The sequence below is a fragment of the Eleginops maclovinus genome, chromosome 24 (assembly GCF_036324505.1).
Source record: "Eleginops maclovinus isolate JMC-PN-2008 ecotype Puerto Natales chromosome 24, JC_Emac_rtc_rv5, whole genome shotgun sequence".
Taxonomy (NCBI): Eukaryota; Metazoa; Chordata; class Actinopteri; order Perciformes; family Eleginopidae; genus Eleginops; species Eleginops maclovinus.
The window spans coordinates 4,834,256-4,850,682 of NC_086372.1; the positions used below are offsets into that span (position 1 = coordinate 4,834,256).

The following is a 16,427-nucleotide window of genomic DNA, read 5'->3' on the forward strand; positions in this document are numbered from 1 at the left end:
CAGACATGCTATGTGTGTAAATCAATCAGCTGATGCTCCTCTGTGTTCCTGCAGTGAGGCTACACATCCAGCAGAGAGAGCTGTGTCACTGTGTGAGCTGCCCTGACATCATGATGTGTGACCCACAATAAGTGTCATGCTGTGTTCTTGGTAACTCAAAGTTCTGATCCCAAAGTAAACTACAGGCCTTCTTCTGCTGTTCTGGCTACTTTCACAACAGCCTCACTTTAGGACGGTTTGATGGATTTTTGATGTGAACACAGATCCTTGATTACTCTTCCTCTAGCACGATCATCATGTTGAAGGTCCATTTTGTTCCCACCTTAGCCCTGTGCTTTATTCATTTGGTAAATCTGAGCACAATGTCAACATTACTAGTCTTTAGAACGTGATACAAACATTATGCCTGACCATCATTGTGCCAAACACAAATATCTCGGGTTGTCAAGTTAGGAAAAATCCCTTTCATCTTTTCTACTGACTCATAATGTAGTAATCAATTAACATAGGCCTAATACAGTTGCAATAATGGCTCTACAATAGTAGTCTTGATAGAAACTGATAAATGTTTCTTGCTTATACAATATCGTTTACACACCATTCATAAAATAGTGTCTACATTTTGGGTGATTTAGAGGGGTGTACTTATCTTTTCCTCAAAGGGCCGTCAGACAGAGACTAACAAAACACAGCAATAAAGTAGACCCCTAAATGAATCCCAAAAAGTAGGAAAAACATTGTGTTTCCAGTCCTTCCTCCATCTCTCCTCCCCTTTTCCTCCATCTCCACCCCTCTGCTCTCTCCTCTTCAGCTTCCCTTCACATTGAAGAATGGAGGAGAAGAGTGAGGAGTCCTTCTCTGTGCGAGTGTTCTCCATGCAGGAGGAGCTGAGGGCCGAGGAGGATCACATGGAGACACATGAGGAGGTAACATTGGAGGTTATCACTTACTGTTTGTTTTCTCCTGAACCTGGGATGGGATTGTTAGATGCATTTGAATTAAAAAGACTGATTTCTGAGGTGTGTTGTGCACCAAAAATACAATCTTCTTCGTATTTAAATAAGCCGCCTGAATGACATCATCCTACATCTGGTGTGTAGTGATATAAGCCGGTGTGTTGTGCTCTGAATGAGGTGTAGCTGCAGGAGGAGGTGAGCCAGGAGCAGCAGGTCAGTGTGAGCAGACAGAGGGCGGAGCAGGAGCTCACTCTGCTCCTCACCACTGGACGGGAGGAGCAGCAGCTCACTGTGCAGGATGGTGAGCACACACACATACACACACACACCAGAACCCAGCCAAAGAGAGTGTTAGTACGACAACATAATGACATCATGTGAAGTCAAAGGTAGAAAAGGGGTGGGAGAACTTAGGGAGGTTGATGGACTTTTCATCTAAGAGTGTCTTTTCCTGTGTTCAGCCAGCAGAGCATCCGTCTTCCAGTTCACTGTCTCTGAGGAGATGGACTGCTGCCAGGTGGGAGGACAGACCTTCCTGGTCACCGTAGGCAAGCTGAGTCTTCTGCTGCAGTTCAAAACTCCAACTGGTTTGTACTACACATGCTTCAATCCATACTGCCTATCATCCTGGGATTTGGTGTTCAAACAACTATTCCCTTCCTCTCCGACTATCAGACATGAAGAACTTCCAGCAGTTACTGAAGACGGGAGATGATGACGGGACGAGGAAAGGATGCACCGAAGTAGGGACGAGAGGAAGCAAGGATGGAGGCCAAACACCTTCTCGTAGACATCCCATGATGTTGGAAACAAGGACTGAGAATGCTCCGACACAGGACTACCAGGTAGGCCATCAATAATTCTGACTTTGTGGTGAATAGATACAAAATAATGGAACTTGTGTGTGTGTGTGTTTAGTTCCACAGCTGTCTGTCCCAGCAGCAGATCCTGCTTCAGGACTACCCGAGGACGGCCACATACCAAAAAGCCATTTTACTCAACGAGAGTGACTTCAGAGGCAAGGTGACAACACATGTGCTCACGTTATTCCCAGTAAATACTAATTGGTTATCCCTAGTCGTGAAAAAACAAGGTCATTTAAATAAATGCAAGAGATTAATGCTCCTTACACAGAATGGAAAGATAATGTTGAAAATAAATGATGGGAGGGTCACACTTATATGACAAAAAGGCAACCCCTTCCATTCCTGTAGGGACCTTTATTGGATGTCATCGAATTTTCAAGGAAATCCGAAGAAGAAAAAATGTCTTGTGTTGGTTTGATGTAAGAGAACACTCCCAACATTTTGGGATTGAGGACAGTATATGTGTGTATATATATGTATGTACATTTTTGAGCACTGTCATTAAAAGCTCCCTTTCTCTTCCGGTCTGTAGGTGGTTCTGGATGTGTGCTGTGGTTCTGCTATTCTGTCTTTCTTTGCTCTTCAGGCAGGGGCCACCAAAGTGTACACTGTTGAGTCCAGCCCCATGGCCAAATACACGAAGGTCAGTCGATTTGATGTCAGACACTGGTTTTAGAACTGCAGAAAATAAAGCCTCTCTGTAACTAACCTTAGATTTTGGAGCGAATGCTGTGTGTGTGTGTTGGCCTAGAAGGAGAAACCACAGCAATGTACTAGATAGTACACTCGCACACACAGAGTACATACATCTCATGCAGAGCGTGGCATTCTGGGGAGTTAATGGGTTGCGGCAACATCTGGCCCAAAGTTCAGAAGGGCTGCCGAGAGATGCTGGCGCATACACTGCTGGGCATAAACCGATTTATTGGGATCATGTCTGCAGAGTCAGATCTACCTCCTACACGGCACGTAATCAGGAATTGCTCAACACATCAAGAGTCTTTCTGTAGAAACAGGAAGTGTGTCCTGTGGATATTTAATGTTTAATTGTCTTCCGTGCAGATCCTGGTCCAGAGTAACGGTATGTCTGAGCGGATCGAGGTCCTAGAAGGCAATGTGGAGGAGGTCATATGTCCTGAGCCTGTAGATGTCATTGTCTCTGAGCCAATGGGATACATGCTGCTCAGTGATAGACTCTTGGAGAGCTTCTTGCATGCCAGAAAATGGCTCAAACCCAATGGTAGGAGTAGATAACAATGCAAACCCAGCTTACTGAGTAACAAAACATTTACTATCAGACTTTTAATGTTCATTTTCTCTCTCCGACCTCCCTGTCCCTCCAGGTCTGATGTTTCCCTCCATCGGAGATATTCATCTGGCTCCCTTCAGTGACGAGCAGCTGTACTTCGAACACTACGCACGGGCTACTTTCTGGTCTCTCTCACACACAAAGCACAGCTCCATGCATGAGGACGCAAACACACAGGCTCCCTTTCTTCCCCTGTCTCTCACACACACACACACACACACACACACACACACACACACACACACACACACACACACACACACACACACACACACACACACACACACACATTCCCCCGTGCTTGACCTCAGTCAGGCATGTTTCCTGCCGGGTGTAAAACGCTCCGTTTCAGTCCAGTCCTGACTCTTACAGACCAACCAAGGGTTTGACTGATATGGGTTTTTGTAGGCTGATTTGTACTTTTAAGAATCATTGAGTTATCTTTGCTGAAGAAGTGTGTGATCCTTTATGGCAGTCGTTTAATTTTGGTGAAACTGGATCATAATTTATAGAAAAATGTTTTCTGGTCTCCATTTGATGGTTTGTCAGCTCGTTAGCTATTAGCTTAGTGGTATTACAAGACAGCATGTGCCGGTGCTAGCCCTTTAGCATGCTAATATCATTAGATATCGCTGTCACACAATAACTCAAACACCGTTCCCTCTTTACATAATGTTGGTCACAATGTTTAAGCATTTGGCACGGACAGATGCTGATTATATTCTTGTATTTCTGGAAAAGCTGTGCTTACAATGCAACCTCTGTTGTGCAGTTTGTTTGTGCACAAGTGTATGCAAGCATATCTGTGTGTGTGTGTGTGTGTGTGTGTGTGTGTGTGTGTGTGTGTGTGTGTGTGTGTGTGTGTGTGTGTGTGTGTGTGTGTGTGTGTGTGTGTGTGTGTGTGTGTGTGTGTGTGTGTGTCAGGCTCAGTCAGCCTTGAGGAATGAAGGTTAACTACAATCTTAAGCAAAACCACTTTAGCAGTGACACTATTGGACCGATAACAGTAACATTCTTTGGCTTTACACATTTGTTATCTAACCTAAAATCTAAAAGGAGGCTCCATGAGAGTTGGTAGTTTTGCGAGCATCACTCTTCTTTCCTCAGGCAGCAGAGAAGCTTCTATGGGGTTAACCTGAGCGCTCTTCACAGCGCTGCAATGGATGAGTTCTTCAGGCAGCCTATAGTGGTACGTGAAGTAAAACCACATTCACTTTAAACCACAAAGGCTTTGCTATGCAATCACAATTACAGCCCATAATATCAGTTATGTCCATCTCTGTACAAACATATAGGCTCGTAGCTTTTCTGGCCTGAAGAGAATGTTTACATGGTCTAATTTGAAATGTATATTCAATGGATTTTAAATAAAAATATGTTGATTTACCGTCATTTTCAGGACACGTTTGAGATGCAGGTCCTGATGGCCAAGTCAGTCAAACACTGCATCAACTTCCTGGAAGCTAAAGCTGAAGATTTAAACAGGTTAAATGTTTTTATACTGTAATTTAAGTGCATTTCAAATATATAAGCATTTATAGGACTCTAATGCAGTTATAGGAGGATTTATTCCCAGTGCAATAGGTGAAAAGTTAGGTATTACTAATGCCACCAATGATTTGAATGATCATCTATGCAGAATTACTGAACATGGGGCTAAAATATGACTTTTCTCTTCCAGAATAGAGATTCCCTTTGTGTTCACACTCCTGCAGTCGGGTCTCATCCACGGCCTGGCCTTCTGGTTCGATGTGGCCTATGTAGGGTCCAAGTAAGAAACCCATATTGTTCTGCTTTTATCCACCAGTAGGAGACATAAGGAAATGATAGTTGTGTGCGTGTGTGTGTGTGTGTGTGTGTGTGTGTGTGTGTGTGTGTGTGTGTGTGTGTGTGTGTGTGTGTGTGTGTGTGTGTGTGTGTGTGTGTAGGTCAGCAGTATGGCTCTCCACAGCTCCCACGGAGCCTCTGACCCGCTGGTCTCAGGTCAGGTGTTTGCTGCAGACGCCGCTCTTCGCCAAGCCGGGACAAACTCTGACTGGGACTGTGCTGATGGTCGCTAACAGCAGGTGCTCACACATTTTTACTCTGAAATCCTTTAAACAACAAGAGATTTAGATTTTAAACTTGTTTTTATTTACCTATAATACACATTGCAGGCAGAGCTATGACATCCACATCAACGCCACAGTGGACCAGTCAGGCTTCACATCAGGGAACGCCCTGGACCTCAAGAACCCATTCTTCAGGTTAGTCCCTTCTCTGATCGCATTACAATTTGAATTTGATTTGACTGTGAATGGATGTAATCTGTGCCTGACGTTTCAGAGTCTTCACTGGAACCAGACCTGAGTTCCTCTGAGCTGCTTTTCTGTTTGCGACAGACTATAAGTGTGAAGTGACTGTGTGCAGGATAGCGTCGTGGTAGAGCCCCCGCAGACCGGCTCTCTCCTCCGGGTGCAGAGCGAGGAGAACACAGGTGAACAGGAACACAACACACACACACACACACACACACACACACACACACGCACACACGTAAAGCAGGGATTAAGACATGCACTGAGAGAAACGTCCACACGGGGGCAGCAGGCGCACACATCTGGAATAATAACATGTAAAAGTGAAACGATATAGAAAAGTGAAATATGATACGAAATATTAGTGAAAATCCAGATTGATGATGTTTTTATGTCTCTCTTTCATCTCAGGAACCTCATCAGATGTCACACCCCCACACTTTGACTTGTTTTCTTCTCCTTTGGTACAGTTTGTGCTGAATGTGAAGGTAAAGACAATCTATTTTAAAACAAGGAATCCTTTCAGTTTAACTTCAGACTTCATATTTCCACCCACATTCATACTGTGGACACACATCATGATGTCATCAAAACCAGCATTTAGTCGTAAACTAACTTTTATTTAGTTCGTATATTGTTTTTTCTCTGTGCACATTTTTAATTTGTTGTAATAAAATGTTGCATTCATTAACTGTATACATTTTCATTTGAATGCACACAGTGAAAGCCACATTTTGTATCAGAGCTGCAGTCTTTAATTACAGTAAAGGAGTGACATTTAGAATATCAGGTATCTTGGAGCAAAACAATGTGCCATTCATTGAAAAAATAGCGGTCATTGATGGGATAAAATGACTGTTTTAGCTAATCCAGCTATTAGCTCTCTGTAGATATAATGTATAGTACATTTTGTGTAGAGGTATGTAAGTCCAGTAGCTATTTACACCTCTTCTGTTTTCAAAGTGAAATGTAGATATCAAGTATGTATAAACGTTCGCCCCAATATTCTGTAATCAAATGGAAAAATCCAGTTGCTTTTTTTGTCGAGGGAGCCCTCATATCGATACTGTACCACACCCTGAGGTTGCTGCTGGGTAATGTAGTTTCTTTCCCTTCCTGAGAGGAGGGAGCCCCTCCATTTCAGCCTTGGCTCCGTCTGTGTCATTTGAGCTGGAAGCTGATCTGCACCTGTAGATTATTAATGGCCCCAGAACCTGAGATGGGGGCCCAGATGAAGACCGCAGATATTAATATTCAAATCTTACAAACGTACGTGTGTGCGCTCTCAGGTGCATCAGTCATGGGTAAAGTCAGAGGGAATTTGGGGGCACGTTGTTCATTAGACGTTGACACTCTCCCCGCTGTCCTGTCCTCAGAGCTGCAGATAAACTGTCCTGATCAAAGATTGATGAGCGGGGTTTAGTAACATGACTCGACACGTGAGTCCGTTTCTCACTGTAGGTTTCACTGAGTTGGAAAACGTCTGATTAAAGCGCACAGCAAAGCATTATGTCGTTAAATACATGAATTAGAAGACAAATGATCTACTTCTCTTCAATTGTCTGTGGTTTTTAAGGACTTGGCCTCTTCATTTATAACTTCAAAGCCACGTGGAGGCTTGAAGTACCCAAGATGCATCTTTAAACACTTTTTAAAACAAATAACACAGCCACCAAACAGAAGTGAAAGAGGCCTTCAGATATTTTATTGAAGTGAATATAGCTATACTTAAGTGTACAATTCAGAACATCCTGCATTCAAGGTCTTGCTTCAGTAAAAGTACAAAGTGTTGACCTCAAATGATGCTTAAATATTCCAAATAATTCTTTCAGAATCACACATATTGCTGGACCATGATCATTGATTAATTCATGCGTAAAGCTCCATACTGCTGCTCTTACCCTAAAAATACATGCCTTTTTCTATTAAAGAGTTGATTAAATTGATGTTTCAGCTTATAATATGAATTTTTAAGTAACTAAGTAAATGTAATGGAGCAACGAGTGCTTCCAAAATGTAGTAAAGTATAAATATAAAGTCGCATGGATGGAGATTAAGTACCTTTAAATGATACAGAAATACAGTCACTGACTTCCTCATGCGATGATAATTTCAAAGCCTAAACAATAGACTCTTATTTTTTGTTGAACCTGCACTTCTCGCTTTGGGAGGGAGAGGAGGGGAGAGGTGTTTTTCACAGAGGCGCTTCACTAGTTGCAGCTCAGCATGCAGAGGGACGGCAGTACGATCTGCTCCACCCGCGGGACTCAGGGATGATCCTGCAACAGGTCAGACTCAAATAACCAATGCTTATCGCTTATGATTATGAGGGTTAGGGTTAGTGTGTATGACACAGACACTGCCATGTACGTGCAGTAGTAGTTGGACCTGTGGATGCTCCAGCAAAAATGTTCTTTTTAATAATATAAGAGATGTTCGAGGTGAACAACAACAGCAAACAGCCCGATTGTATCTTCCTGTTACATGAGATACTCTCAGCATTTTTGTCTAGTACTGTATTTTTGTCTGAACTTGGATTTTGAGCCAGTCCAGTCCTAGCCAATAATAGTGTCTTAAATGCAATAGTTTTACAGTCCAAATTATATACACTGCTTGATGTTTTGAGCACGAGTTAGACCGAGTTAATCGTGTCATATGTGAAAGGAATGCTGAGACTATGACAGGGATTTGGGAAGATTAGTTCAGTGCTTAGTGACCTCGACCCCAAAACAGAACAAAAAGTGCAGGACGGCAGGGAAAACATTCAGCGCAGCTTAGAGAGGGATAATGATGGGGGCTGATGGTGCATCTAATGCAGCTACACCCACCTTCTATACCCAGCTCACATATAGCTGATAATATCGTGTAAAAGCATCAAAGGCTGACTAACATTTACGGATGTTCTTCAGATGGCAGAAGTGTGAGACAACAACGAATGGATTCCACAGGGAGCGTCCTCCGTAAGTCGGTTTTTTTTCTAATGGTATTATGGTTTACCCCTCAGAATATCTTAAAATATATCTGACATACAGTGGATATGTTTTTATATGACATACAGGAGCATAGGCAAGTCCATGCAATGGTGAGATATGGTTTTGGTGAGCATGTACAACATTTAAATTCAAAGGTTAAAAAAAATCTGAAGGTTGAAATGGCCTAATGACTGCTGGAATAAATCCTCCAGAAAAATATAGCATATTTCATGGTATATTAGCAAGGCTACCACTAGATACCATTGCCATATTGTGAACCAAACTGCAGGTACAATGGACTTTCCATGCCTCATTGGTAGACAATGTGCAACCTAGACCTGTTTCACAAAGTGGGATGTTTAAAGTTGAGCATATCACCTTTAATGACTAAATCTAACCTTGCAGGCATCCAGGGGGATGACAACCTCCAGTCCATGCTGGTGGGGACGATCATGAGGAAAATCAAATCTCGTACCTGGAAGAAGCAGCGCTACTTCAAACTGCAGGACGACTTCATGACCATCTGGTACAAGTCCAAGAAGGCTGGCAACACCCACTCCACATGTAAGACCACCTCGATATCAACGAGTCATTCATCTATTTTCTAAGACAAAAGCTGATCCATCCCCTCTGTGTCTTGGTGCCCAGTTTCAGTGAGCGATGTGGAGGCAATACGGGAGGGCCACCAGTCCGAGGTGCTCCTCAGCATCGCCGATGAGTTCCCTGCCGACCGATGCTTGACGCTGGTCTTCCGCGGCCGCAGGGGCAACCTGGACCTGGTGGCTGAGTCAACCGAGGAAGCACAGTCCTGGATCAGAGGCATGAGGAAGCTGATAGAGAACCTTGAGAACATGGGGGAGCGGGAGAAACTCGACCAGTATCTTTCAGTTAAATGTCATTCAAAGTGTTAGCTGTTCTGGTAGATCTTTTAGTACTTGACTATGTACGGTACTGTAATACATTTAAAATATACACTGCGGTGTGTCCCTGACCAGTCATCTTGTCATTCCTTATTGAGGATCTCTTCCGCCACTGTTGATTGTGACACTTTCCTGAAGTGGTGTGCCCAGATGGATTGGTGACTGGTTCAGGAAGGCAGACAAGAACAACGATGGCAGGATGAACTTCAAGGAAGTGCAAGATCTACTGAAGATGATGAATGTGGACATGAACGAGCACCATGCTCATCGACTCTTCACAGTAAGAAAAACTGAAAAATATGGACTATGGAGGGTTTGGTTTCTTGGCTTTTTGTTGCATCTATCCATAATTCCTCTCTTTTCCCTCAGATGTCCGATAAGTCCCAGTCGGGCACGCTGGAGGATGACGAGTTTGTGCTTTTCTACAAGATGTTGACCCAGCGAGACGACGTGCTGAGGGTTTTTCAGGAGTTCTCCTTTGATGGCCAGAAGTTATCCCAAAGAGACTTGGAGGACTTTCTGAGAGACAAGCAGCTGGAAGGGGGCGACATCCAGCGGCACGCCATGCAGCTCATTGAGCGCTATGAGCCCTCTGACACAGGTACGGTTCAGACACTGTAGGTAGTGTTTGTCTGATGATATGAGACCATAGGAAATGAAGATTATTGTGAAGTCCTGACACCAGTTTCTGTGTTTCCAGCCAAGCTGCTGAATGCCATGACGTTTGATGGTTTCTTGATGTACCTCGGCTCAGCTGAGGGCTCCATCTTCAACCCACAGTGGCTGGGCATCTTCCAGGACATGAGCCAGCCGCTGTGCCATTACTTCATCTCCTCCTCGCACAACACCTACCTGATGGAGGACCAGCTCCGAGGACAGAGCAGTGTGGAGGGATACATACGGTAATGCTGGGCTCACTGGAATGTCTCTTTGGTGTTCAAATGACCAAAGAAAATACCCAGTAACACCAATATTTGCTAAAATATTGGATTTATTTTGCTGCTCAGGGCTCTCAGTCGTGGCTGTCGGTGTGTGGAGGTGGACTGCTGGGATGGGGCCAACGGAGAGCCCATCGTCTATCATGGACACACGTTTACCTCCAAGATACTCTTCAAGGATGTGGTCACCGCGGTCGGCAACTACGCCTTCAAGGTAGCCTATCAGCTGTTAAAATAGAAGTGAATTCATCTTCAAACGGTTTAATCAATACATGAGGTAGAAAAACATTTCTACCCAAGCTTTCTATCTCACAGAATGGAGATGGTCCAAATGATTCTTTTCCAGCACAGTTTATAACCCCAACGAGCTGGAATTGCAATTGTTATACTGTCATTGTCAAGATAAGCTGTATAAAACAAATCGCTTGTACATTCATGAGAGCGAAAACAATGATCACCATCTGAAAGCCATGTGTCAGCTAGCCAGGGATCTGCCACACAGTGCCAGCCTTGTGCTGCCAGGGTTACATGCCTGAAAGCACCTGTTGTGTATGAGCATCCGTCCACAGCTGAATATTTGACCCCTTGTCCATCCCTCTGCTGTCTCTCTACCACCGAGTCATAACCCTCAGGCGTATGGCATCGGGCGTATTAGCTTTCCCCCCATGATAATGCTGTCCAGTGTTCAATTACCAACTCACAGCCTCCCCCTCTCCTCACCCAGGCATCGGAATATCCAGTCATCCTGTCAATCGAGAACCACTGCGGTGTTGAGCAACAGAGAGTCATGGCCCAACACCTCAACCACATCCTCGGGGACAAGCTGCTGAAAAGCACACTAGACGGCAAGGCCCCCACCAGGCTGCCGTCTCCTGAGGTGAGCAGTGTCTTAATCAACCCACTCCATGTGTAAGAAAACACTCTGTCCTTTAGTAAACCTGCAGGTAGGACTTGAGGCAATACACTGGTTCTGTGACGAGAGGTCGGTGACAGTTTTTCAACTTTATCTCAATATCAGAGCTAATCCGAAATAGCATCCCAATGTTCAGTTCAACAGCTTGACCCATTGTACTGTATTTGTGTCAAGGTGCTACTCAATGAGTTCCAGTTATCAAGTATCAATGCAAAGCAGTTCCTTGATGGTTGTGTGCTGCTGTCCATTGATTTGGACCAGTGAAAAAGAGACTTCAGTGATATCAGCAACAAGATAAAGTTAGCTAACCTGGCAGATGTGTCACTCAAAGCAGACTGGCAATAAAGCAACACACTTGGTCCCATCATTTTCTGTCAGAAAACCAACAGTAAAGTGATCCCAGTTAACCAGTTTGTGACTGGTTGTGTGGTAACAGTGGATACTCTGCCTGGTAGGAGCTCAGGGAACCAGAAGGCACCTTCACTTTCCCCCTAAGCCTGTCAGAGACTCTCCTGCCATATGATCTGTGTCTACATGCAACACTCGCACCCTGAATTATTCATAACCACAGTATTTCTCCCCCTCTTACAATGTAGGAAACACATAGTCCCGCATAGTTATTATTTGACCATTAGACTGGATGTGACTGGTTTGAACTTCCTGTGTCAGGATCTGAAGGGGAAGATTCTTCTGAAGGCGAAGAAAATCGGCGGTCTGGAGGAGAGTTTCAACGGCATGGCGGAGGACTCTCAGACCGGAGAGCTCAGTGATGAGGACGAGGTGGCTGACATTGACGAAGATAACCACCACCGTGAGAGTGTCCGCCGCAGGGTTAAGGTACGTCAGGTCACACCTTTTTGTCCTCAGACCCAGGCAGCCTATTATTGTCTGATATAGAACCACAATCATCTAGAGACACAGTGTAGCTTATAGGGGATAATTGACCATTTGCTGTCCTAGCTCTAACCTGACATCCCACTGGACTACACGTACAGTCCATGATATTCCCCTCGGTGTGCGCCGTCAGTGCTGTGTAGTAATCCCTTCAGAAATCTGGCCGCCTTTTTATCCGGCGGAAAAGGATTGCATAAACTCCAGTCATCCCTCATGAAAAATAGAGGAGGTTAAGGTCAGGGAGCAGACATTGGGTGTTAGATAAGCTGATCTGTTTACACTGTGAGAGCAGGTAAAGACAGAGGCAGGCAAGGAAAGGAAAGGAAGAGGCTTCCACACTGTCAACCACTCGTGACACTGGTGACACTGGTGTCCTTTACCCCAGCCGTGCACATCTGAACTCAATCCAAATCCAGCGATGTCGAGACATATATATCCGCTTCAGTTTCATTTGGGTACTGTTTGAGTCTAGGTGTAAAGGGAGTCAATGAAAAAAAAAGGACAGATAAGAGGATCTCATGGCTGCTGTCCTCCAAGACCAAGGCGTGTCATGCCAGTCCGGCCCTAACTAGGTGAAAGTTGTACAGTCTCCTCTAAACCGGGATATTTGACACTGAACGGCAGTAATCGCAGTCAGTAATCACCTGTGCTGTAAATGCTGAGTCTCTAATTAGGGATAGAATGTAAATCTAAGTATCAGCTTTTGCAAATCTTTAATTGGGAGATTTCATTTAAAGACTTTTAATTAACTAAAGTAAACTTGGGTCAGTCATATCTCTGACAAATGGGACCAGTTGACTCGGGATGGCTTCTGATTGGCATCCATAGTGTTCATTTAGTGTCTGCTCAAAGCTTTGGCATATCACATTTAATCTGGATGAGGTCTGTGGTATAGGACAGGTCGAAGATGTTGTTCCCCAGAAAAAAAATGGGGTATTAATTGGATTAAGCCCTGGTACCATTTGTGAAACTGTTGATGTGTTAGGGTGTAAGGCTTAGAGGATACTGATAAATGCCTAGATGTCATTAGCAAACTAATTGGCAAAAGGAATCATTGGGCACTTAAAGTCATGTTTATTTATTAGCATCTGAGAAGCATGAAACGCCACACTGGGGCTCCTGTCAACACCGTCACCAGAGGTGAGGCCAGGGGCGAGTTTGGCCCCTGTTGACGGTGTAGGTGTCTGCAGAGAGGCTGTCTGGTAGACGGGTTGAAGGTGGAGCGGTGACGCCGTGAAGCCTGGGCTAAACCTGCCGGATCAGTTTTCATGTGGAGGCAGGCAGGCATGCAAGCAGGGGTGCTCTCGCTGTCATTGTGCGGTTTGGGTCCACTACCCCTCTGATCACTACAGTCAAGGACGCTCCCCTGGCAGCACACCTGCTTTAGCTTTGGCATCATGATAGAGTATCACTTGCACAATTCAAGAGGGGGTTACGATGAGCTTCCATCCATGACAGGGTGCATCTCGAGGGTTCACCCTATTACATGGTTGTGAGTCAATTGACCTCGATGTGACTCTAATATGTAAATGACGAGGATGCCTTTTTGGATCGTTGGGTTTGGGCTTCATCCTAGGCAGCCGAACTGCAGCCGCTTCTCGGACCTTTCATTTTTTACATTTTCCTCTGTCTTCTTGTTGTTCTTCTTTTCATAGAAGTCAAAGCAGCGTCTGTCCAAGGAGCTGTCAGACTGTGTGGTGTACTGCAAAAGTGTCCACTTCAGCAACTTCAAACACTCCCGCATCCACTCCAAGTTCTACGAGGTGGCCTCCTTCACTGAGTCCAAGGCCCGAAAGCACCTGAGAGAGGCTGGTGAGTTGGGCCTCAGCTCTATCGTCTGCTCTACACATTGTTATGTAGGCTTATGATGAATACTGTATTAAGATATAGATTTTGATATTGATATTATCTCCTTTTTAGGGGCCGATTTTGTGCACCATAACTCACAGCAGCTGACCAGGGTTTATCCCAGCGGCTTCAGGACTGACTCCTCCAATTTTAACCCTCAGGAAATGTGGAATGTTGGGTGCCAAATTGGTGACTACAACTGAAAAATAGATGGCTTTATATCCATAAAGCACCCTTTCTATATATTTTCTCTTTAAAAAAAACTGTTGATATTCCAATGGCTTTCGGTTTGCATGAAGATATTTTCTTGGCTTGAGTCAAAAAGGCTAATTTATTTTCCTTTTCACACAGTTGCGTTGAATTACCAGACTGCCGGGGAGGGGATGGATCTGAACGACGGACTGTTTCGTCAGAATAACAGCTGCGGCTACGTCCTAAAGCCCGGGTTCATGAGAGAGGCAGAGAAAAGATTCGACCCTGAGGCACCTCACGAACGGGAAGGCTACCAACCTGTTGTCCTCACCATACAGGTACACAACATTGGGAAAGAAAGAAAGGTGTTTCCCGGCAGTTTATCCATTCACTGCTTTCTTCAAGTCTGTGTATGGGTGTGTTTAAGGTGATCAGTGGTCAGCAGCTGCCCAAAGTCAATATTAAGGAGGATTCCATCGTGGATCCTCTGGTCAGAGTGGAGATCCACGGTGTTCTTATGGACCAGGCCAAACAGGAGACCAGATACATCGATAACAACGGTACAGAATGGAGAGGGAGTGTAACTTTAAAATGCCAGGCTCAGTTTCAAGTAGAACTTGGGTGCTGACATTGAAGCATTTGTCCTCTCTTCAGGGTTTAATCCTGTGTGGTATGACACTCTGCGCTTCACCATCCACACCCCTGAGCTGGCCATGGTGCGCTTTGTAGTGGAAGATTACGACAAGACATCCAAAAATGACTTTGTGGGCCAGTATACACTCCCTCTGATCTGCATGCAGCAAGGTAAGGACGCTTCTACAGCTTCTTTCAAACTTTACTTTGTACATTTTATTTAAGACCATAGTTAGTCTTCTCAGTTAAGATACAGAGCTTAGAAACCTACATTTCCCCTCAAAGAATAGCCTCCAGAATGCAGTTGTTGTCCTTCCTTGTATTAATACATTAAGAAAAAATACCCTCTAATCTTCTAGCTCTTCTTTGTGTTCCCAGGTTATCGTCACATTCACCTTTTGTCCAAAGATGGAACCAGTATTCCCCCCTCCTCCCTATTCGTACACATCAGGATCACAGAACTGGAATAAACCGTCTTCCCTTTCACAGTGGGGGGAATAAAATGACATATTATTTAGTTATTAGTGTCATTCCTTCCTGTAGAACACACCTATAGCTCCTAAAACAGTATTTAATATGATTAGAATTATTATTTGATGTGAATAAATACTACGCCAAATATTTAGTGGTTCTTTTGCAGCAGATGTGTATAAGATATGCATGTTTTCTGCTTCATTCACTATAGTTTTTCCTGTGATTCACTTGAAATTTGCTGCTCATGTTCGATGTCTGTAGCACAAGGACTTTATTTCTGCTGAAATATTGTGTTATAGAGAAGAATGTGCCACCAATAAGTTAAGATCAGGATTTATATTTCCTCTCAGTATTTTCTTTTATGAACAGCACTTCTGTCTGACCTCACAGACCCTGCTTTTACTTTGGCTAATATTCTTATAATTGTGAGAGTTTTACAGTTCAAGTCCATGTACCCTCTTTGGATTATTAGGTATTTAAATATGCAGTATAGCACAAACTATTTGAAAGAAAACCATAATCTAGTGTAGTACCTTCTGTGTACCTTCATGTTGTTGACGGTGGCTGCTTTCCTCCACACCTGACTCTTATAAACATCTTCATGTAACATCCTTATACATCTGTAGCTACAGTGACCGGCTGAATTTACTCATGCGTAGTCTCTATGTTATTTTTGTGGCATGTATATATGTGTATGTATACTACCCTTTTGTGTAAATGTGTTTTTGATATGTCTATTTTTGTATACATGGAAACATTCATATGCACTGTACAGATTAGCACATTGAAGTGTGTATTTGCTGTTTTTTAAAAATTATTATTATAAAAGACCTCATATTGATTTGTCAATGCAAATAAAAATGATTTTCATTTAATTTAATGCAACTATTTTATCCTTTATGCTAAAAATCACTACCAGTAGGACAGCGGAACCATATAGCAATTAAAAGCATGCGGAACCTTCGCTTTGCACCGTTTTCCACCGACTGACTAAACTGGGACACCAGTCACGCTTGTCATGTCAACAATGAAGTTCCCCGGAGAAGAAACAGGCAATTCCGGATTCTACTTTCAGAATAACACTTTTATTCAGACATTAAGGCCTTATGGACTTATGTATAGGTGTTTTAAATACAACATCCATTGACAACACTAAAGTGGTAGTATATTTTAAAAGTAAATCGCAAAGTACTTTTCTCACAAATGTAATATTCC

At 43.7% G+C, this 16,427-nt stretch overlaps 2 protein-coding genes across 3 annotated transcripts; both read left to right on the top strand.

Moving 5' to 3' along the window:
* Nucleotides 1–817: 817 nt before the first annotated feature.
* Nucleotides 818–4,293, top strand: LOC134860634 (histone-arginine methyltransferase CARM1-like). Of its 2 annotated transcripts, XM_063877400.1 has the most exons (8): nucleotides 818–926; nucleotides 1,140–1,257; nucleotides 1,418–1,543; nucleotides 1,632–1,801; nucleotides 1,875–1,979; nucleotides 2,355–2,465; nucleotides 2,885–3,062; nucleotides 3,166–4,293. In XM_063877400.1, the coding sequence occupies exons 1-8, from the start codon at nucleotides 831–833 to the stop codon at nucleotides 3,492–3,494; spliced, it is 1,233 nt and encodes a 410-aa protein (XP_063733470.1). In that variant the 5' UTR covers nucleotides 818–830; the 3' UTR covers nucleotides 3,495–4,293. The 2 variants fall into 2 exon arrangements, with proteins under 2 accessions (XP_063733470.1, XP_063733471.1); XM_063877401.1 differs by lacking the exon at nucleotides 3,166–4,293 and having other exon boundaries at nucleotides 1,875–1,974; nucleotides 2,885–3,048.
* Nucleotides 4,294–5,498: 1,205 nt separating this feature from the next.
* Nucleotides 5,499–16,087, top strand: plcd4a (phospholipase C, delta 4a). The gene is given in 18 exon segments (XM_063877394.1): nucleotides 5,499–5,607; nucleotides 5,840–7,689; nucleotides 7,691–7,716; nucleotides 8,338–8,388; nucleotides 8,806–8,964; nucleotides 9,049–9,277; nucleotides 9,471–9,600; nucleotides 9,690–9,921; nucleotides 10,021–10,222; nucleotides 10,328–10,472; nucleotides 10,983–11,135; nucleotides 11,841–12,008; nucleotides 13,721–13,877; nucleotides 13,986–14,102; nucleotides 14,265–14,443; nucleotides 14,533–14,665; nucleotides 14,760–14,909; nucleotides 15,117–16,087. Coding segments are annotated over 17 exon segments (2,358 nt in total). The 5' UTR covers nucleotides 5,499–5,607; nucleotides 5,840–7,654; the 3' UTR covers nucleotides 15,209–16,087.
* The last annotated feature ends 340 nt before the right edge of the window (nucleotides 16,088–16,427 follow it).